The sequence below is a fragment of the Pezoporus flaviventris genome, unplaced genomic scaffold (assembly GCF_033815535.1).
Source record: "Pezoporus flaviventris isolate CSIRO_AGI_PZ_B2104156 unplaced genomic scaffold, CSIRO_AGI_Pfla_v1 ptg000066l, whole genome shotgun sequence".
In the NCBI taxonomy this organism is placed as follows: Eukaryota; Metazoa; Chordata; class Aves; order Psittaciformes; family Psittacidae; genus Pezoporus; species Pezoporus flaviventris.
Window position 1 is genome coordinate 14,164,518 of NW_026892614.1, and position 25,769 is coordinate 14,190,286.

General features: G+C 42.3%; 2 protein-coding genes across 4 annotated transcripts in view; one reads left to right on the forward strand and one right to left on the reverse strand.

Annotated features, from left to right (window-relative positions):
• On the reverse strand, positions 1 to 7,809 carry CUNH1orf131 (chromosome unknown C1orf131 homolog). Of its 2 annotated transcripts, none has more exons than XM_061471348.1 (7): positions 7,676 to 7,809; positions 7,278 to 7,537; positions 3,987 to 4,043; positions 2,795 to 2,890; positions 2,032 to 2,118; positions 983 to 1,029; positions 1 to 319 (listed from the first exon to the last, which is right to left on the reverse strand). In XM_061471348.1, exons 1-7 carry the CDS (start codon positions 7,734 to 7,736, stop codon positions 190 to 192), a joined length of 738 nt encoding a protein of 245 aa, XP_061327332.1. In that variant the 5' UTR covers positions 7,737 to 7,809; the 3' UTR covers positions 1 to 189. The 2 variants fall into 2 exon arrangements, with proteins under 2 accessions (XP_061327332.1, XP_061327333.1); XM_061471349.1 differs by having other exon boundaries at positions 983 to 1,032.
• The window catches only part of GNPAT (glyceronephosphate O-acyltransferase), a 20,253-nt gene continuing 2,259 nt past the window's right edge, over positions 7,776 to 25,769 (forward strand). The window contains exons 1-12 of one of the 2 annotated variants that reach the window (XM_061471337.1): positions 7,776 to 8,036; positions 11,638 to 11,829; positions 14,307 to 14,483; positions 15,339 to 15,468; positions 17,354 to 17,481; positions 17,932 to 18,007; positions 18,591 to 18,742; positions 18,833 to 18,963; positions 19,624 to 19,847; positions 21,671 to 21,916; positions 22,599 to 22,678; positions 25,076 to 25,216. In XM_061471337.1, the coding sequence (XP_061327321.1) occupies positions 7,791 to 8,036; positions 11,638 to 11,829; positions 14,307 to 14,483; positions 15,339 to 15,468; positions 17,354 to 17,481; positions 17,932 to 18,007; positions 18,591 to 18,742; positions 18,833 to 18,963; positions 19,624 to 19,847; positions 21,671 to 21,916; positions 22,599 to 22,678; positions 25,076 to 25,216 (1,923 nt within the window). In that variant the 5' untranslated portion in view covers positions 7,776 to 7,790. The remainder of the gene's footprint in view (positions 8,037 to 11,637; positions 11,830 to 14,306; positions 14,484 to 15,338; positions 15,469 to 17,353; positions 17,482 to 17,931; positions 18,008 to 18,590; positions 18,743 to 18,832; positions 18,964 to 19,623; positions 19,848 to 21,670; positions 21,917 to 22,598; positions 22,679 to 25,075; positions 25,217 to 25,769) is intronic. The other variant, XM_061471338.1, reaches the window with a different exon arrangement.

Below are 25,769 nucleotides of genomic sequence, written 5' to 3' on the forward strand. Positions count from 1 at the left end.
AAAGTCTTATTTTTATTTATAAAATGGTTCATTCTCATATTCTTCCCAAGGCAGAATGGAATATAGAAAACCCTGCAACAACAAATAAGGTAAAAAATAGTGGGAAGGTGAGAGGCTTAATAAGTCTGTGATGGTAGCAACGTGAATTCTCTCTTATGCATATTGTCCATTTTACTCTGTATTGTAAGTTCATTTGATAACTTTAGATGACTTAATCTTCTTTATATCACGGCTTTGCAAAATCAAGGTCCCATCTCTGAATTTTCCGACTTGTCCTGCAGGCCAAATGCTAGGCACTGATTTCTTCCTTTTGGCCTTCCTGAAATAGGAGAACAACAACACAAAAGTAGTAAGAGAAACAACAGAAACTCATGAAAACTCTTAGTATGGTGAAAAATATTCACGCAATCAGTGTCTGGTATTATGGAATATCACATCAAAGCAAGTAATGACCCAGAACGTTTACTGCCTGCATAGACATTCAAAATTTGCAGCGCATTACCAAGTGATTTATATTTTAAAGGGTTTAGAAACACAAAGACTTTTGGAAAGAGCAAGAAAAGTGCATTTCAGTGAACCTGCTACACTACGATTAAGAATGTCACTTCACCTTTCAAGCCTCTGTATACTGTAGCTTGTGTTTTGCACAAATTAATTCTCAGAGTGAATGCTCGGTGTAAGTGGTATACCCTGGGTCTGCACTCAAGGATTTCCATCCATCTCACCTCTGACTGCAGTCTTAGACATGTTGGCACAGAAGTGATGTATTTTCAGTTAAGCTGCATAACTAAAGCCTCTGAAACTGTGAAGACACAGAGCAACATCACCATTTTGTGACTGAGTCCTTCTGCAGTTGGAGAAGTTCCTTCCACTGTGATCTGCATGACTTCTGGTATAAGACTGTGCATACTTACATTAGGAAAATACACTGGGGAGGCTATACAAAAGCAAGTTATTTTTAACCATGTTAAAAATGGCTCACCTCTCCTTCTGTTCTTTCTTCTTCTTAAGAGTATCACCTTTACGTTCCTGCTTTTAAAGATACATATTTTAATGGAAAACGAACAGAGCATATTGGCTAAATAACCACCTGCACAGACAACGTATAGTTGGTAGCCTTTGCATCATGGAGCAGCAGACATTTAAAGCAGGTTGGGAGACCTTCTGATAGGCCAAGTGATGCAACACGTTACAAAGACACTGCTAGGAGTGCCCAGAGGCCTTCCTGTCACCTTATGGAAAGTACAGCCCTCTCATGACTAACATGCTGCCCCTGCTATGTGAGGAAAGAGGCTTGCTTCTTGGGCATGTGACAGATCGTTGGGTCAAAAGATGGACTTGCTCCCTGGCAGGTGTGTCTTGTCACCTGACTGAGCATACCTGTCAAATAATAGGGTTCAACCATGTCTGGTCATGAACTGGATGCACTTTGAGCCACATGAGAGAGGAGAAGCAGGTCCCCTAGGTGGCATGGAACAGGCTGGTTGAGCAATTACCCACCCCACATTCTGCTCCCACCTACATGAGAAGGCTCCACGGAGAGGCAGGGAGTAGGCTCAGAGCCAGATGGGCTATATTAGAGGACAGATGCAATAGAAACCTCACCCTTGCTTTAAACAATGAGCAAGATCCTAGATGGAATTGTGCTGACATAAAAGCAGCTGAAGATCTGTCTCTCTGTGATCAGACAACATGCAACAAACTTTCATTGAAGGGCACTTTTTCCCCCTTAAGAGGCAAGAGAAAAAAACAACAACAAATCAACAACTGGTGATTTTGTGTCATCAGTCTATCAGCCTCAAAGGATTAAGCAGTGAAACCCACCACAACACAAGCCTAACTCCATGGCCTTCACACTGCATAGAGGCAGCTTTTACTAATGAGATTAGTCTTGCTGGAGCCAAGAACCCACTCCATGGGGAGCAGGCAGTGTCAAGCTGGGGCACTCCTCCTGCGCCTGAGGCGTTATCTGTCAGGGTCTTGGACTAGCTCTTACATGCTGCCTTTTTACATAGAAAACGTAACACGAACCTTTCCCTTATCATCATCCTTTGCTGCTTTTTCCTCTTTCATTTTCTTTTGGTAAGTCTTGTAGTTCCAATGTTCCTTTTTTGGGGGCTGCAATAAAGAGCGGGAGGGATACCACTGATGAAATTTTCAAAAAGTATTCACACACTTGCACGGACAATATTCTTCACATGGTGGTGGCAGAACATTCGAAATGGTTTATTTCCTTTTGAGTGAGAAGAAGGGACTAAGGGATGCAAGGTAGACACATAGAGACAGTAAAGAGGGATGTTTATGCTTTGTATCAGTCCTACAAGGCTTCCACATAACACACTGAACTAGAAAGAAAACCCACACCCGCCAACCCCCCAAAACTCTACAATTTTATTTTCTTTTACACCACTGATGATAAATAAAATTGTAAAGTTCTCCCATCTTTAACTCAACAGAAGAGTGAAGCTTTAAAGCGCAATCCCCTCTCTCCAACAATTTAATTCTGAATGATCTGATTAAAAAAAATAAAAAAAAATAGTAAGTGTTGGTTTCTGCCCCATCAGTCATATTTCATCTATACAACATCTCTGATAACACAGCCACACTCATTTTCTGAGCAGCTACATAAAACGGACAAGACAGAATAGAAAATACAAAAGTAAGGATGGAGTGGAAGAAGGGTCAGGGCAGGGGATCTTCTGTTTCAAACAAATAGTGGCAAAGCTCTCCAGTGCTTTTACTGCTTTCCTGCACTCTAACAGCTGGGTGACAGCACAAACCAAGTGACAATTACCTTAGCTCCCAGCATGATAGCACGCTCCTGTTCCCATATGCGTTGGTCCTGCTTCTTGTAGCCAGTTATTCCAAACTTGTGCACTTCCAGACGAGCCTAAAACATTACAGAAAATTGCAAGCACTTCACAATCCGTCCAACTTGTTGTAAAATAACTCTTGACAGACCACAACAAGGTCATACTCCCAAAGAAACTCTGGCTAATACCTGAAATCAATGTGCTATAAAATACAACTGAATTTAAATTTAAAGCTGTCCTGCAGAACAGTTAACCACTGTCTATCTAATCTCTGGGTGGTGAGGACTGTCAGGACAATTTTCCATTCTCATTTCACATAAAATAACATGGAATGGATCTCCTTCATATAAAAATAAATTATATTGTGCTGCACAAAGAACAATGAAATGCTCTACCCACAGCACCCACCATTTAAACAATGTCCTCATTCCTTGGCTGCAGAGCACTTAACCAGTGAGAAACATAGATGGGCAGAGGGTGAAGTGGTTTAACTATGCACATACATATACCTGACATTGCACAAGAATACCCTTGCAAAACCAGTGTTGAATTCATCATCTTTTTAAAGTCAGTGGTTAAATCCCTGCTGTTCTTAGCAGTACAGAGCTCCATACAGAATCTCCAGTGAGAGATTTCACTGGATCACAGCACATCCCTGCAGAGATCAGGTATATAAAACAACTTGCACAGATCTGCAAACAAATCACTAAGAAGGACAATGCTAGTTGAACAGATGAGACTAAAAAGACAAATGGAAAAAAAGTCATCTGCTGTTTCACAAAGAGATGCAAATACACTTTTGCCCCCTCTCACATGAGAATAGAAATCCAGGATTAACACCATGGCCTGAAAGAGCTCTGCTAAACATGTGGGTACTTGCACAGCTTTTCACATCTAACATACAATGATCCTCCGCAAATTCTCATAGAAAGATGAGAAAGAAAGGACACAAAGTTGTAACATGCCTCTTTTCAAACAGAGCAGTTGACAATAGCCAGCATGCACCCTTTGGCATGGCATGCATCCAAAATTACCTATAAGGAAATCCTCACCTACAAGACATAACCTTTTCTGGAAGCGTTTCCCATCAGTACCACCATAGCTTCTCCAAGGATACAAATACATATACCTGCACACTAAAATAGAGAGATTAGATAGGCCCTGCTGACTTACTTTTTCAAAGTTAAATTCTTGTTTGTCTGCATTTTTCTCTTCATCCACTGGTTTGGTCTATAAACAAAATAAATAATTTTGAATTAACACAACTATTAACACCAGTTTAAATGCTGATTGTAAATGTCTTCTGGAAAGTAGTGAAATGTTAAATGATTTGTAGGGAAAAGTATACAGCTTTCCAGCAGTACCTTCTTTTGGGTTCACTACCTGGATTTACCAAAAGACACAGTCTCAATGGCATTTTTAATATATAGATATTATAGGGTCTTACTGAAACCAACTTGCACAATTTATAGGGTGTTATTATAGCACAGTGCATATAGCTTTGTCCTGCATTTTCTCGCCTGGATCATGTGCTAACACTTACAAAGCATTTCATAATTCAGAAAGATACTAACGGCTATAATTAACTTTTATACTTTCAATTACAAATTACATTTTATGAGAGAAAAACTGACATATATGAGGTAAGCATCACACGTATTTCCATTTCCAAATCCATACCAAACTGGTAACGCAAGTCAGGGCATGAATTTTAAGTCATTCTCTTTGAGATGGAGAGCACAGGGGTAATAGCACATGTACTGATAGCTAGCAGTGACATGCAGAACAAGCTTAGTTTGTAACTGCAAGGACAGATATCCAGATATATCCATCTCAACTAATGCAAGAGAAACAGCTCCAAATGATGCACTGTCAGCAAATGGTGAACTCCACTTAATGCTGTTTAAAGGAACTACTTGCTCAAAATGAGATCAGTGAAAATTACATCTTTTCTACTCCCTGATTTAAAAAGAGACCTTCCATCAGCAGTACTTGGTTTGGAGAGGAACTCTCCAGGGAGGACAGACCTTATCCTAGAAAGAAAAAGAAGTGCAAAATCCCCAGGGATAGCTCCACACCTGCTTGGTACAAGAACATCCCACATGGGACACTTCAGAGCAGTAGCAAATCAACCAGGGTTATTTTGGATTGTGCCCAGCTCCTGATTTCAAGGAGGATGTGCTGAACCACCTCTCTGAACAGATGCTCTGCCTGCTCCCAAGCAGGCTGGGCCAGGTGGAGAAACAGTGGTCTGTTCAAAAGTAGCATGTACTTGTCTTTCCCTGCTTGCTCTCAAGGGCACTATCCTCTCTAAGGAAGCAGGAGTATTAAATATGTGTTAAAACTGAACCTAAAGGCTTTTAATGCATTCCCTTTTCACTCTCCAGGACACTGAGTCACATATTCAGATCCCAGGCTTGTATCAGCTCTTCCCTCTGCATCCACCAGAGCCAAACCCAAACTTCTCTCCACTCTGCAAAAGTTTCCACATAAAATTGTCCATTTCAATCACACACACACAAAAAAGCTATTTTGAAAACATTTTATTAACAAGCCTAACACCAGTCTTTTCAGGGAGAAAAAATTAAGTTGTAAAAATTGTTAATAAAAATAACAATCTAGGCCAATTTTGAGAGAAAAGCATGCCAGAAAAAAAAACAAAAACAAACAAAAAACCACAAAGGTGTATGGATTCAGCCAACTGCTTGGTCAGTCTCTCAAACTTCCCAATTCCAAGGGTCAAACCCCAGACATCAGGAAGTCTCCCTGAATTCAAAACAGCTGTGTTGGCCCTTCAGAGCTTATTTTAGAATTAGGCTTCTGATGTTATGGCCATAAGCTATGAAATCTGGTGGCCAATCAACCAGCAAGGTACCCTCTGCTCTGCATGAAAGGCAGCTCAGCTTCCAGCAAAGCCTCTCCAGGCCTCCTGCTGTTGAAGAAACTCAGCCACAGGTTTTGGTAGCACAATGGGAATTTAGCATCAGCAAACCAAACCAGAGGAGTGAGATCTAATGCCTTCTCACATTGACCAGCCAAATGTGATCACAGAATCATAGAATAGTTAGGGTTGGAAAGGACCTTAAGATCATCAAGTTCCAACCCCCCTGCCGTGGGCAGGGATGCCTCATGCTAAACCATGTCACTCAAGGCTCTGAATAACACGGCCTTGAACACTGCCAGGGATGGAGCATTCACAACTTCCATGGGCAACCCATTCCAGTGCCTCACCACCCTTACAGTAAAGAACTTCCTCCTTAAATCCAACCTAAACTTCCCCTGTTTCAGTTTTAAGCCGTTACCCCTTGTCCTGTCACTACAGTCCCTAATGAAGAGTCCTTCTCTGTTATCCTTGAAGGCCCCCTTCAGATACTGGAAGGCTGCTATGAGGTCTCCACGCAGTCTTCTCCAGGCTGAACAGTCCCAACTTTCTCAGCCTATCTTCATATGGGAGGTGCTCCAGCCCCTGATCATCCTCGTGGCCCTTCTCTGGCCTTGTTCCAACAGTTCCATGTCCCTTTTATGTTGAGGGCACCAGAACTGCACACAATACTCTAAGTGAGGTCTCACAAGAGCAGAGTAGAGGAGCAGGATCACCTCCTTCACCCTGCTGGTCACGCTCCTTTTCATGCAGCCCAGCATACGGTTGGCTTTCTGGGCTGCAAGCACACACTGAAGCTGGCTCATGTTCATTTTCTCATCAACCAACACCCCCAAGTCCTCCTCCACAGGGCTGCTCTGAATCTCTTCTCTGCCCAACCTGTAGCTGTGCCTGGGATTGCTCCGACCCAGGTGTAGGGCCTTGCACTTGGGCCTCCAAGATGCATGTTCCTTGTGAACAGCCAAGTGGTGGTGTGATACTAGAGAAGAAAAGAATGCTTTGGCAGATCACATCCACACCTACTGACAAGAACAGAGCAGCACACAAAGGGCTTAGGCTTGGCTACAGAAGTAGCCAAGAGCCTTTGCTTCCTGTTCACTGATTTCTCGCTGTAGACAGGACTCTTATTAAGAGTCTATCTGCAGATTGATTTATTTTGTTGGGATAAATCTATTTCAAATATAGGACACTTATTCCAAGATCTTCTAAAATTGGAAGGAAAAAAAAAAAGTGTTCAAGTCCTGCCCCTTCTTCAGATGACCCCTATCAGCAGCACTACTGCAAATCTCAGGATTGGATGCTGTCAAGCCTTGCACACACATTGCCAAAGGATCTCGGATTTCCAGCTAGCTGTACTAGCAGGAGGGAAGAAACTCGGCATGGGAGTGGGAATTATGGAAAGTATCTCACAGTTTACAGTGCCAGACCGGGGAAACAGAAAAACTAAATCACAAACATACAGAAACGCTTGTCTCCTTTCAATTGTCACGAGGAAAGGGCATCCCAGTCCAGCTCCTGCTCAGGGTCAAGGCTCCGGTGTGGCTCAAAAAGAAATACCCCGCCCGCCCTCTGCCCGGCCCTACCTGGGTACCGCCGATGGGGGGCGCCGGGGGCCCCTTCTTCTTCCTGCCCCGAAACACCACGACCTCCACAGCCGGCGGCGCGGCAGAGGGCGGCGGGACGGCGGCGGCATCACCCAGCTCCGCCCGCAGCTCCCCGAAGAAGTCGCGGGCCCGGCGCCGCCCGCCCACCGCCAGCTGCGGTTCCCGGCTCTCCTCCGCGGCCGCCGCCCCTGCGCTCACGCCGCTGTCCTCCGCGGCACGCCGAGCACCGGTCTCCTCACCTGCGGGCGGAACACATGCTCCGGGTCAGCTGTGCGCGGCCGCCGTCACCCCGCTCCAGAGTGAGAACGCGCGACCCCGCTTCACCTCCCTGCCCAGCCTCCAGGGAGGGCTCCGCGCCCGCCCGCTCACCCACCCACCCAGGTCATAGAGGGCACCGAGCACCGCCTCCAACCGGCGGCACGGCTCCCGCGACCCCATGGCAGCGGCGGGCGGAAGCGCATTTGATCCCAAGCGGCTCCCGTCGCCCCCAAGATGGCGCCGCCCATCGCGCTGTGCCCCCGCCCTCCTCCGCGCCTGCCGCAGCGCTCCGGGCAGCCGAGCCGGGGCGGTGCGAGGCGATGGGTACCGCGGGAGGTGGCCGCGGCCGGGAGGCCACTGCGACGGGGTAGGGCGGCTGAGCGGGGCGCGGGGCGGCGCGGAGGAGCGCCCAGGACCATGGCAGCGGCGACAGCGGCAGCGGCACCCGGGCGGGGGCGACGAGGGGCACCCATGTACTCGGTAGGCAGCGTCGAGGAGCGAGGTGCGGTGCCGTCGGGGAAGGGGCTGCCCGCTCGCCCCCGTGCCGGTGCCGTTCACTCTGAAGCGGAGTAACGGTGGGTGGCGCAACCCCTCTTGCCCCCGGCTTGGGGGCCGCGCTCCGGAGGAAGGCTTGCGGGTGTGTCGCGCACGACTTCCCCGGCCTTACCCCCGGTGAGGGGAGGGGGCAAGCGGCGGCGCGGCCTCGGTGAGAGGACTCCGCTTTTCGGGATTTGGGCGGTCGAAGCTTCTGCTGGGCCCCATCTGGGGCAGGTCGTGGCTAGACAGGAACCGGACATTTCCCCTCGCAAGTTCACCTTCACTAGGCGGCCTGCTTCTCCTCTCTGGCTGCTTCCCCAGTACCTATAGTGTCAGTCGCGACAGTCGAAGCCCGACGCCGAGCGCTGCTTCTCCCCATATATATGCTGTGAAACGGCAACCGGTTTAAAGAAGGTCGGGCTGGTGGTGGCTTGGGCTCTTCTTGGGAGCAGCAGTGTCCAGCAGCACTGCAGCCAGACCTGGAGGAAGAGGAAGGGCTGGTCGGGGCTGTGGGGGTTCCCTGTGGGAACCAAAGCTGCCAGAAGCCATGAGTTCAGTGCTACAAAATTGCAGTAGAGATGGAGTGGCGGAAGCATGTTTTCCCGTGTTACATGATGGAAATGACTATTGACCTTGCTGTTTCACCACAGCTCCTGTGCTAGCCTCAGAGAAGGAGGTATGGGTGCGTGCATTTGGAGGAGGGGACTGGGAAGAGAGGGAAACAGCTCCTGATTTAACCAAAGATTCCTAAACTTGTGTCTCTTGTCTGTATGCTTGTATCCCAAGTGCATCATGAACACCCTTGTTTTGTTGCTTTCAAAGCTTCTTCAGAAGCAGAGGAGTGCCAGGCTTCTGCTGTTTGTCTTTTGTACTTAACCGGTGTTGCAATAACAGTAGACATAACTGGATTTTCTGATGTTAAGGCTTCCAGCAGCCTATTTTCTCAGTGTGCTCTCTCTACCAGTCAGCACCTGAAGCTGGAACAGCAACTTGGCTGTAATGTGTGAAAAGTCTAGTTCTTCCGTTGTGGTTGATAAAGTGTGTGTTTTGGCTCCCTCAGCCCTACTTCAGGACAGAGCGTGAAAATAGCTATTGCCATGGAGAGAAATCAGTTGCACATAAAACCTGTAAACATCGAGTGAAGAGCAGTGATAGCTAGGTGACCTTTCAGTTGGTCATGGCCTTGTCAAACCTCCACTCACCAGAGCTGCGTTAGGGAACGGCTACAGCAGCACGGTGATGGCTGATTGGGTGCTGAATGCTGGGCTGAGTGCTGGGTTTTGTGTAGTTGTATATTGCAGGATTTAAACTTTGGTAATTGACCCAAATGGTGTGTAGATTTTCTGAGCAATGACTTGTCACATACTGACCTAAGTAGGTATGTTCTTAGAGCCAGCTAATGTTTTCTGGTGCTCTTCTGAGATGCTTTTTTTGCTATTACAGAGCACAAGGGATTTTTTTTGTTGTTCTGTTTTGTTTTTAATCAAGGTGGTTGATACAAGGTGTCCATGCCAACAGATGGCTAATACAAACTATTTCCAGTTTTCTTAACAGTTCTTAGCATGCCTGGCCCTTGCAAAGCCAACTAGTTGAAAGCTGTGGAAGAAGAAGGATATAAAACTGATACTAAACCATACAGGTGGAAAAAAAAAACAAACCTTAAAGTTTTGAATTAATATTGGCCTGGGCTTAATACCTTTTATAGGACTGTTTTAAAAGTCCCTGGGGAGTTTGTTCTGCTGCTACTGTGGGACGATTCTCTAAGCTACAGTAGTGCAAAGAAACGTTAGATGATCTACCAAATGCTACTGGAGAATAAGGATGGTATCCAAATTTACTATACTGTGTGTGAAAAATAATATGAGAAGGTCAAACACTATGTTAGGATGTATGCTCTCTGATAAAATGAAATTGGCTTTCAATGCAGTTGAGGCTTTGAAGGACTTTTTGTGGTTCTTGAGTGGAGATACTCCTGCTTTTGAGGCTTTGTTTTGCCAAATTATCTTGTCCTGATGAATGGCCAGGGACTGAATGTTGCTCTCTACTTTAAATGTCAGCTGCACTGACCTGCTGACAGTGAAACCTGATTCCCTCTCCCAAGGCTGAAAACACTGCTGGGCTCTTTGCTTCTCTGTTCCCGGTGTTCTCCCTGGTGTTTGCAGGCCAGGCTTTCCTCTCGGCATCAGAAAAGGTCAGAGCCCGTGGAACAGCAGGGTTTATCCTTCATTGTCAGACTGGTTCTGCACAGGTTGTATACAGCGAGGGGAGGCAAGGCAGAATGAATGAAAGGGATGCATGTAACTACCCCTTCAGGTGGTGCTGCAGAAGACATCAGCATTCTTAGTTTTAGTGTGTTCTTCTAATGAGTATGCTTGATCATAACCAATACTGACTGATACCTGCAGCAGGACAGATCTACAATTAATTCTTGATGTACCATTTGATCATTTGACCATTAATTTCCTGCTTAGTGGTGTTGGTTACTCAGAGGCCGTGCTCTGTTTTTACCTAAGTGTGCACCATGTTGCATTTTGATCTTCAAGTGGCTGATAATGCTCTTTTATTTGTTCCTGACTGGCTGTGTTTTATATACCTTGCTGAAAGCCAGCACAAATCACCGAGATCTGAGATATAACTTAAAGTAGCGGGGATTATTTTTTTGTGTTGATGATTATGTTTTTATAAGGTCATTTGTGGCACTGTATTCATGAAGTTGTGAAAGCTGGAATCAAAGGTGGTTCAGTTAATACCTATTAATCATGGAGATGCTGGAGGCAAGGCACTTTAGCTTTCCAAGCCCAGGTATTTTCTCAACTTCCTGCTCTTGGGCAGAATTAAGAAGCATGATGTGGGGTGTTGCGAATATCTGCAGTTGAAAAGGGCTAGGGGTTTTGTTTGGCGGTTTTGTTTTTTGGTGGGTTTTTTAGTTTTTGTCTGCATCATTGTTCCAAGCAGGTAATACTTGTTATGCGCTCTGAGTGTGGAATGCAGACACTTATAGAAAACTAAAAAAAAAAACAAACCCCAAACATTGCAAAAGTATTGCATGTTGGAGCACCTCTCCTGTGAAGACCGGCTGAAAGAGCTGGGTTTGTTCAGCCTGGAGAAGGCTCAGGGGAGATCTCATAGCAGCCTTCCAGTACCTAAAGGGGGCCTACAAGAAATCTGGAGAAGGACTTTTTACAGGGACACGTAGGGATAGGATAAGGGGGAATGGTTTTAAACTGAAAGAGGGGAGATTTAGATTAGATATTAGGAAAAAATTTCTTACTATGAGGATGATGAGGCACAGGAATAGGTTGCCCAGAGAAGTTGTGGATGCCCCATCACTGCAGATGTTGAAGGCCAGGTTGGATGGGGCTTTGAGCAACCTGGTCTAGTGAGAAGTGCCCCTGCCTGTGGCAGAGGGGTTGGAACTCGGTGATCTTCAAGGTTCCTTCCAACCTAAACCATTCTATTATTCTGTGATCATTTTGGTACTGCAGCCAAGCAGACCACTGAATGGATTGAGACAGTGTCTCATTATTTGTTTGTATGTCCCCAGCAGAAAGAGCTCACATCAAAGAAAAGAGATGAGTTTGAAGATATCTTGGAGGAAAGACGATTGTCCAGTGACTTGAGATACGCAATGAAATGTTATACTCCTGTGATCTACAAGGGGCTTTCACCTTGCAAGCCAAATGCTATTAAAAGTGCTGTTCTCCAGTCAGAGCAAGTTCAATATGTTATCAAGCAGGTGAGTCTGGACACTGAGCTGCAAGATGTGGTGGATTTAACATAGCCAAGTTTTGTGTGCCAGCAGGGAAAAAGATTATGGCTGACCTTGTCAAGCATGATTGCTGTACTTCGAAAGACGGTCCAATAAATCAGTAACTTGAGAGCTGTGCTCTTTTGGCAGGAAAAACAAATGTTCATTTACCATGGAGTTGCCACTAAAGCTGTTAGATAGCTGATTTATGAAATAGTGTTTTGATTTTGCAACACTTCACCATCTAATTTATCCCATGTGCTTGACTGGTATTTTTCCTTCTCCGTTGTCTTTGCACAGATCAGCATTATGAAAGACATAAGCACTCTCCGTCTTAGTAGATGCTTTTGTACTTTGAGGATGTCTTGGAGGAATTTTATAGGCTAATGATGCATTTATGAATCAGTCATGAATGCACCTTCCCCAAAAAAATGAGAGTTAGATTTCATAGAGAATTCTTTAAGTTAGAAACACTAAGGTGTAAATATAGCTTCATTTTAATATGAAAGGCAGCTACTACTTTGTAATTAATAAAATATTTTATAGTCAAACAGGCGTATATTTTACATTGTGTTGAAGTGGCTGCAAGAACTCTGTTAGTTAGCAGGGTAATTATTTCCAATATTAATGAAAAATAATTCCAGGCCACTAGAGGTATGTAACATATTGTGGGGAGTCCTGAGTGGCTACCATAACATTTTTCTTTTTCCTTTTTTTTTATTTAAATGGTCAGTGTTACTTATGCTCTATCAAAGCCTGTTACAATGTGACAAACTGGACCATGTTCTACAAAGTAGTCCTGTTGCCATCATGAATGGCTAAGTTGCATGAGATCAAAAAACCCGAATCTTTCAACTTTAGAAATACTAAAACATTTACTGAAAGAACATGTTTTACAGAGGTGTTGACAGAAAGACATCTGTGTGACTTTTTTTCTTCTGAAGTGCTGCTTTTTTGATGAAAAATGATTTTGATGGGTACTTTCCTGGCTGGCATCAAGTGGTTGAAGGGAGTTTAGCAGACCTGCCATTGCAACCTAGTTACCAGCTTTGCACTAGGGATTACTGGAAGTACCTAACTGAGAGGATCTTGGGCAGTATGCCTAACTCTGCAATTAAGTGTGCCTCCTGCCTGGGCAAGGTTTAAAAAGGCATACTAGAATTTGTTCTTGTGACAAATTGCTGGGGTTACTAATGTTCAGTATGGGAAATAAAGTGAATTTGGTTTAGTTTGCTGTATGTGACTGGCCTGTTATTTTGGGTTTTTTTTTTGATTTCTGATTTGGGGGAGTAAATGCTTAGCTCTCTAGTGGATGTGCACTTAATTCACGCAGGATCGACTATGTGGTAAGCCTTTTACTGTGTGGTAATCCTGTTACTGGTGAATGAGAACAATGTCTCCCTACTGAACAACGAGAATAAGGTTTTTTTGCTTCCTAAGAGAGAGTGGTTATTTTAACCACTTTAAGAAGAAAAAAAAACATGTCCACTTGAGCCTTAGAAACTCAGTTATAGCTCTGCAGGATGAAGGATAACACATTTATTAAAACACAATTAAACCACTAGATATGATACTAGGGTAGCATATAAAGGTAGATTGGAGGAGATGGATTTTCTCCTGTGCTCACAAAACAGAAATAATATCTAGGCACTGCTGGCCTCTAAACAGAGCTGTGATTTTTGGAAGTTTTTTTCCTTCTGCCATTCCTTCACTTTCTTCCTCTGTGTTTGGTAAAAGGCATGTTCCTCATTCTGTAACAGTAAAAGACTAACTTTTCCGTTAAATATTTCTAGATTCAAAGCATCAAATAGGAGGGATGACCACTGTCTAAGTCTGTTTTCAGAAACTTCAAAAGGGAATGTGCATAGCAACAGAAAAAACATCATTGATATGCAAACTTTGTAGAGACAGTGCTTTGTATGCTTCAGTTAGCCATTGCCAAAGTAATACATTACAAAGAAGCTGAAGTGTGATAGGGCTGAGGTTTTTCAGCCAAGTAGTAAAATCTAATGCACTTAAACCCAAGTGCACTTCAGAGATTTACTTGTGAATACCTCTGCAAACACAGCTTTCATTTTACGAGTCAAAGAAAATGGCACACAGCCTTCTTCAGGCAGGAAATATTCCTCCAACTTAAATCTCCTCTGAAGATGCTAGAGGTTAAAACATCCAAGTGGTGTGTTTAGGGGAGGGAAATTGTTGCACACACATACCACCACCACCCCTGCCCCGCCGCTGACATCTAAGCTCATTCTCTATTTTAAATAGCTGTAAATTAGTGCTCTGTTGTTGGCTGACACTAAACGGGTTCTGTATGATATATTATCCATGCCTGTCATATAAAATAAAATCTTGCTGACTGTTGCAGTAGTTCTGTAATTGTTGTGGCACATAGAATGGTGTGCAGGGGCAATTAAGAGGGATCAACATCTCACTGCTGTTTTGTTTGGTTTGTTTCTCTTTAGTTAGCAAAAGAGACGGGAGAATCACCCGATATCATTCAAGAAGAAGCCATGGAAATCCTGGATGAGATGGGCCACAACATGCAATTAGGAGCTGTCAGATTTTTTGCATTTACTCTGAGCAAAATATTCAAACAACTTTTCCAGAGAGTTTGTGTGAATGAAGAAGGAATGCAGAGAGTGAGTACTCATGGAGGGGGGAGGAAATAACACTCTAGTTGTAATATTTTCATACCAGTCACTTGGACAAAGACTTTAACTTTTGTTCCAAGTAACAAACATGAAAAGCATCGTTTGGAAAAAAAAGACTGCACTTGTGTTTGTTACTGTATTTCTTAATAAGGGGGGGGGGGGGGGAAGACAGATGATATATAAGTATTTTAAAGGCAAACAGCAAGACTTTTTGTATGTTTTCCAAATGCTTCTTATGGTAATGAATACCATGTGTCAGGGATTCTGTTAGACACTGAGAGAGCTTTTCTCTCTGATATTATATATTTAATAATGTATTTTGCTGAATTGAGAGTGAAAACCTCATGCTATGTGGCTGAGTGGGTTGGCTGTTCTGCAAAACCTTCATACAGCTAAGAGTGGTGAAACATTGTGTGGCTCTGAGGCAGGAAGTGCCTTAAGTTTCCATCAGTTTCCTGTGGAGCTGTTGTCATTGCAGAATGCTGCTGTTCTGGAAGGTGCAATGCATTCCCTGGAAGACAGCAGTGTCAGCCTTGACAGTCCCTATTTGCTTTCCCATTCCCATCAAAATGGGTTTGAATTAGACTATCACGTAATGAGGTGGCCCTGGCATTTGAGTCCTTTGATGTTTGTGAACCACAGATTGCTAGTCTGGAAGCTACTGCTCCAAGCTTCCTATGGTTCCATTCTGAAACAGGTAGAAGGTATGTGGACAGAGAAACTACCCTCAAACATGTTAATTTCTATTTGTCTTAAGCTCTGTGAAGTTCTGTATTTGCAAATTCCAACAGTCAGTAAATATTGAAACAATATTGTTCTGTTTTTTTTTGGTTGTGGTTTTAGTTGCAACACGCCATTCAGGAGCATCCGGTTGTACTGCTGCCCAGTCATCGAAGCTACGTAGACTTTTTGATGCTGTCTTATTTGCTATATACGTATGACTTGGCTTTGCCTGTCATTGCTGCAGGAATAGGCAAGTATGTTCTTTCAATAATGTTTTCAGGATTCAGACAATTGGTAGCAAGGGGCCTGGTAGCTGCTATAGGTATTTGTGTTTAACTTCTGTTCCAAATATGTCATCTTAAGATCTCCTTGGATGAGATTTCTGCAGTGTCTGAAAGCTTCTCATTGGTGCTGAGTCCAATCAAGATGAGGTTTTTTTATAGCAAGTTTGCCCAGAAGTACCCTATCTGTAGACCCAAGGCTTGGGCAAAGACAGGTGTTATGAAGAATGTCTGCATAGCTTTTTTGGCCTGCGAGCAGGCAAAAACTTGCCCAAAAGCTATCATGTATGCAAACCTTTTGTGATCCTTTATACACTTGTAAGTGCATTCATAGTAGCCAGATATGAAGTGCCAGCACCTTGTGCTTGTTGCTGTTGCAATTGATTCCCTTGAATTATTGGCAAAACTCTGTTACATGAAGTGCTGAGCGCAGATCTGGCTGGGAAATGAAATTTCACATCAGAGGTCACAAGTTTGAACGTACTTAATTGTAAAGCAGATGAAACCAGAATATTTGCGGGAAACAACTTGTGAAGACTTAAAGAGTAAATATATTCTGAGTTAATGTGCTTTTCGCAAATCCAGACTCTGGCAGCACTTAACTGAGATAACTGAGCACTTCCTGATCTTGGAATTCCTGGGTATCAAACCAGGTCTTTTAAGCAGGCAGATAACAAGCTCAGGTCTGGTGTAGCACTGTAACGTGCACAGGCATACTAGCAAAGATCTGGGAACCCGTTACTCTACTACTGTGTCTCTTGGTTGGTTAGGATAGGTTAGGAAGAGGAATCAAGAGGTTAGGAAGACCAGTAGAAAATCAGCGGAAGCTGGGAGAATGTGCTTTCTAGGGGAGACAAGATTCTGCCAGTCTTTGACTCAGCAATGTCTTTCCTGTGTGATGAAGGTTAGATTCTGGTGAATTCAGAAGCTGATGTCATACAGCTTCCTCAGTCAATGTGTCACAGCTGCTTACCTGTCACATGTTGTTCACAATCTGCTCACATGCTGTCATAGGTATCGGTGTAATCTTTTGCTAAATTTTGGATTAGAGTCGTTTTGAGTTTTGGGCCTCAAAACAGTCTCTTAAGATACTGTTAGTTTAGCTGAGAGGGATTTTTTTAGTGATTAACATTTTTCTAAGTGTTTTGGGGTCAGAGTTCTTCAGAATTAGGGACTTGCAGCTTGATTATACTGCTGCATGTGTGTATTTTAAATTCATCTGGAGAAAACATGCTTTTCTGTTGTTGTAGTTGCATTTGCTGCATGTTGTGTTACAGGTTCATAAGATGCATTTTACAAACTAACTCTCAAAGTGGTACTTGTGCTGAGTGGAGAAATGCTCTCCTAATATCAGTGGTAGGTGCCTCTGCTTTGTTAGTTATCACTTGGCTTCAAGTAGCGTATGGATAGATCTATGAGGATTAGCTAAGGGAAGGTAAACAGTTGTCAGTTACACCAAAGTACATGCTTATATAGTACATTAGCAGGAATCTAGTTGATGCTGTGATTGTGTTTATGTCTCAGGAGCAAATCAGATTAGAGGCACAGATGTGGTGTAGGCTTGAGGTCTGTGATAGGATGTGTTTCAGTTCCTGTTTGTGGGGTGGTGATGGGAAGCACTGGACATGCAGCCACCATCCTGGCTGGGAGGTTGAGTATGCAGCAGGAGGGTGTAAGTAAGGGAGGGGCTAGAGTCTATGTTGTGGTGAGTGAGGGAGCTTAGGAGAGTAAGGAAAAAAAGGTTTATTCTGGTAACTGAATCAGTGTGTTAGAGAAAGTGGTTGATTCTGCTGGTTGATATTAATCAGTAAGTTTTGTGTGTGTGATTTTGGTTTTTGTTTGATTGTTTTTCAGATTTCCTAGGAATGAAAATAGTTGGTGAGCTGCTACGGAGGGCAGGTGCCTTTTTTATGCGACGTTCCTTTGGTGGAAACAGACTCTACTGGGCAGTGTTTTCTGAATATGTTAAAATGATGTTAAGGGTAAATAAATTACTGAACTCTCAAAATGTGTTCTTGAGAAATACTCTGTTGGAATGATGCATGTGAAATATGCAAATGGTATAGCTGTGTGATTGAAATTCTTCACTGTGATCTGATTAAATGTATTTTACCTCAGAACTGCTGAGGATGAAGCGTATGCGTGCACTCTATTGGTATGGTTCAGCAGTAGGCAGTAAATAAATTGCTGCTCATCAGTTGCTTTGGATCATGTGCTTATATCATGACAGACACAATATTTTTTTAACTGTATGTGGCAAATACAATGACTGAATATAGGCTTTGAGATGACTGGAGTTAGACAGGCATGGCTTCCATAAAAAAAAACAACCCTTGCTTGCATTTTAAGTACTTAAAACTATTTGAGGGAAGTAAAGAAGACATGGTTGTTTTTTTTCTGACCACCTCTTTTGTTTCGTTTTATTTTTGAAGAATGGCTATGCGCCAGTTGAATTTTTCCTTGAAGGGACTAGAAGCCGCACCGCCAAGACTTTGACTCCAAAGTTTGGTACGTTTGTTGAAAACTCAGAACTTTCTATGATTATTAGTGTTTTCATCAGTGGCTATGTGCTTCATAAGTCCTTCAGACAGGAAGGGATGTTAAAGTGGTGGGAAATTGGTGAGGTCTGTCAGGGTAGTGGAAAATGCTGTGATTGGAGTTCCAAGGCCATACAGGGAAAGGCAATACACTCTACTCTCTTACACTCTACTGCTTTCTCCCCCTTTGCTCCATTGTGTAGTTAACTGCATAACTGTTCACCCTTTTCTTTATGGAAAATAGGTGTCCCCTGAGAAGCAGAGAAATGTTGTAAGCTAACTGTAAAAGCAATGGGGAATCATTAGAAGGAAGATGCTGAGAGAGCACAGAGCAGTGCTGCTGACAAGAGCATAAATGGCTGTCCAGATATATGGCTTACATTTACCTTCTGGTTTAAAGTTTGGGCAGTGTCTTGTGTTTCTGCTTGCTTGGAGAACAGGCACAGTGCACACCCATTAGCAGTTTTAGAATTTGAAGATAATCTTTTTCAAAGTTGAATTGCATTTGCTTTTCCCTCCTTGAAAAAGACGAGTGACTTCTTTCCAATTTGCAGGTCTTCTCAGCATTGTGATGGAACCATTTTTTAAACGTGAAGTCTTTGATACGTACCTTGTTCCCATCAGCATCAGCTATGAGAGGATATTAGAAGAATCCCTCTATGCATATGAACTCCTAGGAGTCCCAAAGCCCAAAGAATCTACATCTGTATGTAAATTCCTTAAGAATGGCACATAGGTGAATGTATACACACCCTGTAGCACCAAAATTTGAATTTTGCTCTTCCCATTTTCATAGGGGTTGTTAAAAGCCAGAAGAATCCTCAGTGACAATTTTGGTACCATACATATCTACATTGGCCAGCCAGTATCACTTAGAACCTTGGCATCTGGGAGAATAAATCGGTGCCCATACAATTTGGTTCCCAGGTACCACATCTTTCTGTAGTGTATACACATGAAAAGCATTTGTTTAGTCCTCACCTATGTAAAATAATTAAGGTGTTCTCTTGTACTTTGTTTTTAACTACTGTCACCTCCCCTCCATCTGACTATTTAGACCGCCAAACCTGTTTTGTCTGGGCAGAGGTTTATCGTGATTGTAATTGAGTGTTTCTGAAACAGGTTGTTACTGACATAGCTTTGTACTGTGTTGAGGAGATGCCATTTTTAAATTTAATGATGATGCATGAGCCAACCAAAACTCCATTTTCTGAGATTTCAGTGGTTTTGCTACTTAAAAGTTCCGTCTTTCTCTCCCTTATTGCTTTATTTCTGCAAACAGTTAGGTGTTCGTGTGCCAGGGAGCTGTAACTATGACTGGATTGGGTGCTTTTTGCAATTTGTTGCATAAAACATTAAGCTTTTGAATTTTATTTGACAATAGCAAGTGTACAGTTATCAATAGAGATCTATTTCAAATACTGTCTGAAAGCTACTGATGTTTTTCTCTGTGCTTCTCAGTAGTATAGATGCTGGGTGCTATGAAGTAGTTATGGGTATGGGAGCAATACAAGAGAAAGAAGGATGGGTGTGATTTATATTTAGTTTTTTTGAGCTCTTTACCTTGAACTGCATTGTTCTTTCCAGGCATCTTCCCCAAAAGCCATCTGAGGATATCCAAGAATTTGTCAGTGACGTAGCTTACAAAATGGAGCTTCTGCAAATAGAAAACATGGTTTTGAGCCCATGGGTGTTAGTTGCTGCTGTCCTGCTCCAGAATTTGCCAGCCATGGATTTTGAGCTTCTAATAGAAAAGACCGTGTGGCTTAAAGGCTTAACACAGACTTTTGGAGGATTCATTGAATGGCCTGGTATGCAAAATATGTGTTATTTCTATTGCTTTTGTTGCTCATGAAGGATAAACTGTATTTCTGTGGAGGCAGTGTATGGTGACAACTTTACAGAACATTTTCTTGGAATTGTAAATGGATTTTATGAAATGCTAAAAATGATGCTAAAACATGGAAGGTTTGACTTAGTTTGTAGAAGATCATACTTTAAAAACCAGCTTGGTGGAAGCAGAACAGATGTTTTATTGTTATATCCCAAAGAGTGGAATGAGGAAGAAATTAAAAGGTACTTGTATTAGAGTATGAGGTTTGCCTAGTGTTTGTCTTTTTGAACCTTACGTCAGCCCAGGCAATTCCATGATCTGCAGCAGTTAACTTAGTGGAACACTATAGTTATTGCTTGATATTGACTGTGGTAAAAATTGTTACTGTGGCGAAGAACTAGCAGAAACAAATGGGTGAGAGAAAATCAAAACTGTAAGTTATCTGTTTATTTTTACATTTTTACTTTATCCCCAGAAACAGTGGTGAAGTAGATCTTCTTCAAAGAAGTAGGCTTCTTTGGTGGTTTTATTTATACATTTATACACACATACACTCTTTTTAATATACACAATGTATACATGCATATTGGCTACTGAAGGGTTGAGTCTCCTTCCAAACTTTCTTAACAGTTGTTTTAAACTTCCCTGTGTGAGCCAAGGTGACACAGATAGTTAATTTTAGAGCCTCAGGACATAAGTAGTAAAGACAGCAAAGTAAAAATACTGCGTAGTGCAAGTACATTTATCTTATCAGCGCAGGTAGACTTAATCCATGGATCTTTGCTTCTGTAGTTGTGTATAATCAAGGCTCTCTCTCACTACTGCAGTAAAGAAATAGGAGCAAGCTAGAGTTACAACAAAATTCTGTTGTTTCTGGAAGAAAACCACTTCTCCTTTCAGGGATTTGCACTGCACTAAATGCAGACAAGGTCTGCTTCTGCCAGACTGGTAAAAGGAAGAATTTAATGGCCACATTTGAACATCATTTTGAATCTTATTGCACAGTAAACTGAAAAACATACTACATTTGGGTTTGCTTATATATTGTGTTTATTTTCTTAGCAACAATGAATAAGCTTTTGTTTTAGTAGAATTGTGCTATAGTCATGGAATAGCAAACAGGCATGGTAACAAAATAGAGGAATGACAACTACTGAGCAGATTTTGTTGGAGTGTGCTGGCCCCGCTCTAGGTATCAGTTGCATAGAAACAGGGTTCATTGTTTTGTTTTGTATTGACAATAACTTGAAAGAATAAATACATTTTAAAGGCTAATTTGGCGATATCACCAAGTCAGCAACTACATGTACCCTGTCCATTCTTGTCTCCAAACAGCTTGTTGTTTCTGCCTTTGTCATGCTGCTTGGTGTTTACAGGCAGAACATCTGCTTGGCTGTTAGAAATTTTATATTAAAAACAGGAACTGCAAAATCATTTGCTCAAAATTCTGCTTCTTATTGCACTGAGAAACTTGGGAGCTTTAGCAAAACTGGAACGAAGTAGGCTGAAGGAGCAAAGAAAATTCAAGGTGATTGTATGTGAAATCTGTGTTAGCAAGCGAAAGAATTTAAAGTGATTTAATTACAGAAATGTCTGAAATTTGTTCTCTCCACCTCATACTACACATAGGCTGCAAATTCCTGGTGTGGGTTATTTTAGAACATCTCTCTAACTGAACATGTTTGATGTAATAATTACTCTTCGATCATAAAATTTGATGAAATACTGGTGCATTTTAGATTCCTTCAATAGAGTTATGTCCCCTTTTGCATCTTCCCAAGTATTGTGTTTTCCTGCTAGATAACCTGTGTGCCAAAAAAGCAGTCATGTCTGGCCTCACCCTGCATTCCAACATTGCTCGCCTTGTCGATGGCCATGTGGTCCTAAATGACAAAGGAGTGGAAGATGGAGCTGTAGGGGAGATCGTCTTCAAGCATGCCCTGGCCATCCTCATGTGTGCCACCTACAGAAACCAGCTGCTGAATGTGTTTGTGCGTCCCTCTCTGGTGGCAATTGCCTTGCAGATGACACGCAGCTTCAGAAAAGGTATGTTTTGGGTAGGTAGCCCTGACAGTCTGTGGGCTGTGCTCCATGTACTGTCAGCTGTCAGAGAAGCACGAGGTTCCTGCAGCTGCTAGTGGCAGCTACCTAGGATCCTGGATAAGGTCCCATGGCACCAGGTGGATATGTTGGGAAGGGACAGAGGTATTTTGTTTGGCTTTTCTGTTTGTTTACCCTCTGGTATTTTTGAAAGTACCCTGAGAAGGTAGGGTTAAGATGAGCAGGTCCCAGTTCCCAAGTGTCTAATTTTGTTGGTGTTCAGCAGGCTAGCTTTCTGGGTTACAAATTACACTTGCATAGTGCAGCTAGTTCTCAGTCTTCTTTTCCCATTACTGCTTCTGAAGTATTTCAGTGTTTTCCAATACTTGGCTCTTAAAGAAACTTTCAGAACACATACCTTAGTTCTGTGCAACATCTGATTATGTGGTATTTAATGCATGTTTTGAGAAGGTACAACCCCCAGTTTTTTCCGCTTGGTAACAATTGAATCAAGTGCTTAGGGGACTTCCTGTTGTGTTGTAGTAGTTTCTGCTGTATATGTATGTATGCTTTTAATATCAAGTCCATTTTATTTGAAATAGGTACTAAAATAAGGACTAAGTGGCTTTTCACTTGTGTGTTTTAAATTAGATTTTTAAACAATAGTACTTTACAATATTTTTTTCAGAGGAAGTCTATAACTACTTCAGCTTCTTGAGAGATGTTTTTTCTGATGAGTTCATCTTCTTTCCTGGCATTTCATTGAAGGTAAAAGCATCCTTTATACAAAAACAGTGATAGTAACACAGCCAACTAAAATAGTATCTGATTGCAGGGCTCTGCCAAACAAGTGCTTTGTGATAAACACCTAAAGTGATATCAGCTTGATCTGTAAGTGGGAGGGAGAGCTTAAAGGGGGATCATTTGGTTAGTTGTGAAACATTGACTGAATCCACAAGGTTGCATATGCAATCTTCCCATCCCTTCCATTAAAACCCTAAAAATCCTGAAACTGCCCAATTCTGAACTATTAAAATTAACTGTAGCAGAAGTTTGGTTTTTTTTCATAAAGCTATCAGTCTTCGGGCACAAATTTTAAAATATATGAAAAGCAGTCTTTTAAATGAAGTTTAAACACTGTCCTCCTGCTCTGCAGTTATGAAAGAGACCTTAGGCTGTGAAGAAAAAAAAGCGATTTAATTGAATTCTGTCACAGTGTGGACATGTTCTGTCAATGCAGAAACAAAACAGGGAAAATGGGAATTCTCATTGAGTGTACACCAGGATTTTTCCTAAAAGCTCTTGCAGACCGTGTAGCAGAGGGGCACTGCTGCTCTTTCAGAAAGTTAAACTGTAGGTATTATACCAGTTAATGATCAACTATTGTGTGCCCTTGTTATCTTTGACAGACAGAGTATGCAATTTGAAATTTAAGTACCTATTGTCCTCTGGTTTATTATACTCCTCCTAGTGCAGCTGTGATCAGTTGTTTTGTGTAGCTCCATGTGTGTGGCCTTGATGGTAGGGATACCAGAGGACTCTGCCAACACCCAGTGCCCCATCTGTTAAAGTGTGCCTCCATACCCACTTCTTGACTACTCAGCATGGCAGTATCCACTCTGTGGCTAACATTCCTCTGATACCTTGAACTCTGAAGGTTTTGATGTTCATGGTGTTGAGCCCTTGTAGCTTTTTATTGCTGGCATTTATCTTGTGTAGATGTATATAGTACTTTGTAAGCCCTATGAGGGAAGTGCTTATAGTAAAGGCTGATTTAAATTTCTGCAGCCACAATCTTCTACAGAGTTGTGGTGGTGCACCTTGTGAAGGTTTTTGAAGTGAGAACTTTCCTAATGGCATAACTGTGTTCCTTATGAGAGTCTTATGGAAGCTTCAGTTGTATCTTATTTGCTTGAAAAGAGTTTCCCCTCTTTTCACCCCACACCCCATACAACCATTACTCAGACAAAGCCAGTATTGTTCCTGCATACTGCCTTATTATAGGGCACAGTAGAACTTGCTATGTTGGTTTGTACACATCCTGCTGGGTTGGAGCTGGCTCTAGTCCAGACAGAGGGAACTGCAGGTGAGCACAAGTTTATCAGTAAAAACCCTGTTTCAATGTCATACCCAATATCAACTGGTATGTCCATGTGTAGTTTTTATTTGGATTTAAAACTGATTAAATGTGACTTTTATCAATGCAAAGGCCAAATATCTGATGGTAAGGTTTGTGATCTTTCCTGCACTAAGAAAGAGACAAGTATAATTTTCACAGGAATATTCAAGACTTGCAACTATATTAAAATCTTGTAGATTTTTGTTTTATATTGAAGAGAATGGGGCCTTTTTCAAAAGGCTTACTGGCACCATTAGTTGCCTTTTGCACCTTTTCTTAAGTACCAAAACCAAGCAGGGAACAGGAAGGTGACTGGCTATGACTGACTTTACTGCATTCAAGTGAAAGAGTTGCTATTATATTAAGGGATCTCTTAGCAATCTCTGAGCAGTCTACTCCTCTAGTCATCCATGTGTCTGTCATGTCTGCATTCAAACTCCTTGTGTTCTCTGCCATGTCTATGTCCTATCCCCTCATGTTCTCTGCATGTGTGTCCTGTGCCTCCACCCCCTTATGCCAATGCTGGCAGTAAAATGATTCTGTCATTGATGTTTCTGTAATTTTTAACTTTTGGCCATTGCATTGCCTCTCTTGTAGAAGGCAGGTCAGTGAACTATGTTACCATCTATTGCAAACAGCGGACATGAGATAAGGGCAAACCTGACTTGAAAAATAAATAAAAAACACTCACAGAAAAAAAAACCAAAACCAACAAACCAAAAACCCTTAAGCCAGAGAACCTGACCCTATTCTGACAAAATCATGTGGGAGCTTAGTGTGGCTGTTAAAATAGCAGCCACAGGCACTTTCTCTGCTCGTAGGCTTGTTGAGCATCAAGATAGAGCTGTATTTAAGAAGACATTTCCACTGCCTTTTTGTAAGGGTATTTCTGGTATATAGGAAAACTTTGGTTCAAGTCTCTTGAGAACCGAGTTCAGAAATGGAAGTGGTGTCCTGTTGTATAGTTTTTGTGGTTTGATTTCATGCGAAAAGGCAACTGCACTTATTGTAGATATTAAAATTTCAGTTATGCTTCTCTTCCCCAGGATTTTGAGGAAGGATGTTTTCTACTTACAAAATGTGATGCCATTCAAACAAATCAGCAGGAAATCTACCCAACGAACAAAGGAAGTGTTATAGTATCTTTCTTGTCAACTATGTTCAGACCTTTTGTGGAAGGTTATCAGGTATGCTGTTCTTTGGAAATTTTCTTTTTTCTCTCCTGTGTTTTATAGGGAAAGCAGGAGAGCTGTGATACTTCTGGAGTATAAATAGTGACTGTTTGCATGGCTGGGGAGTGCAAGAGTTGAGAAATAGCAGTGATAAATATCTTAAACACAACCCTCTCCCCAGGATCCTGATTTCAGCTTTTGGCTTAAACTTTACCAGTTACAGTAACTGCTTTGTTATGTGCTGGCCCACTGTGGGTTTATAAGCTTCATGGGGAGTGTGCTGCTAATAGGTTCATTGTGCTTTCTTAGGACGAGCTCTTGCTTAATTCATTTTGTGTGGGCTGTCCTATTGGGTGTGGAAATGAGTTTGCATCTCATTATCTAATAGCTTTTTGAGGACTCATTAATTGCATCCATATCTTTTAATTGTTTTGGTTTTCCAAGGTTTTTAATAAGACTAAACACTTACATTGCATACTTGCATATTGCTTATTAATTAACAGGAGGCTAAAACCTCAGGTATGTCCATGTAAGACTGGTGAGACTGTAGACTATTTGAACCTAGTGG

Coding starts and splice junctions, on each gene's coding strand:
- CUNH1orf131 (XM_061471349.1), bottom strand. CDS start 7,736: ATGGGGTCGCGGGAGCCGTGCCGCCGGTTGGAGGCGGTGCTCGGTGCC. Junction 7,538..7,675: donor CGGTGCCCTCTATGACCTGG/GTGGGTGGGTGA, acceptor TTCCGCCCGCAG/GTGAGGAGACCGGTGCTCGG. Junction 2,891..3,986: donor AAGAATTTAACTTTGAAAAA/GTAAGTCAGCAG, acceptor GTAATGTTTTAG/GCTCGTCTGGAAGTGCACAA.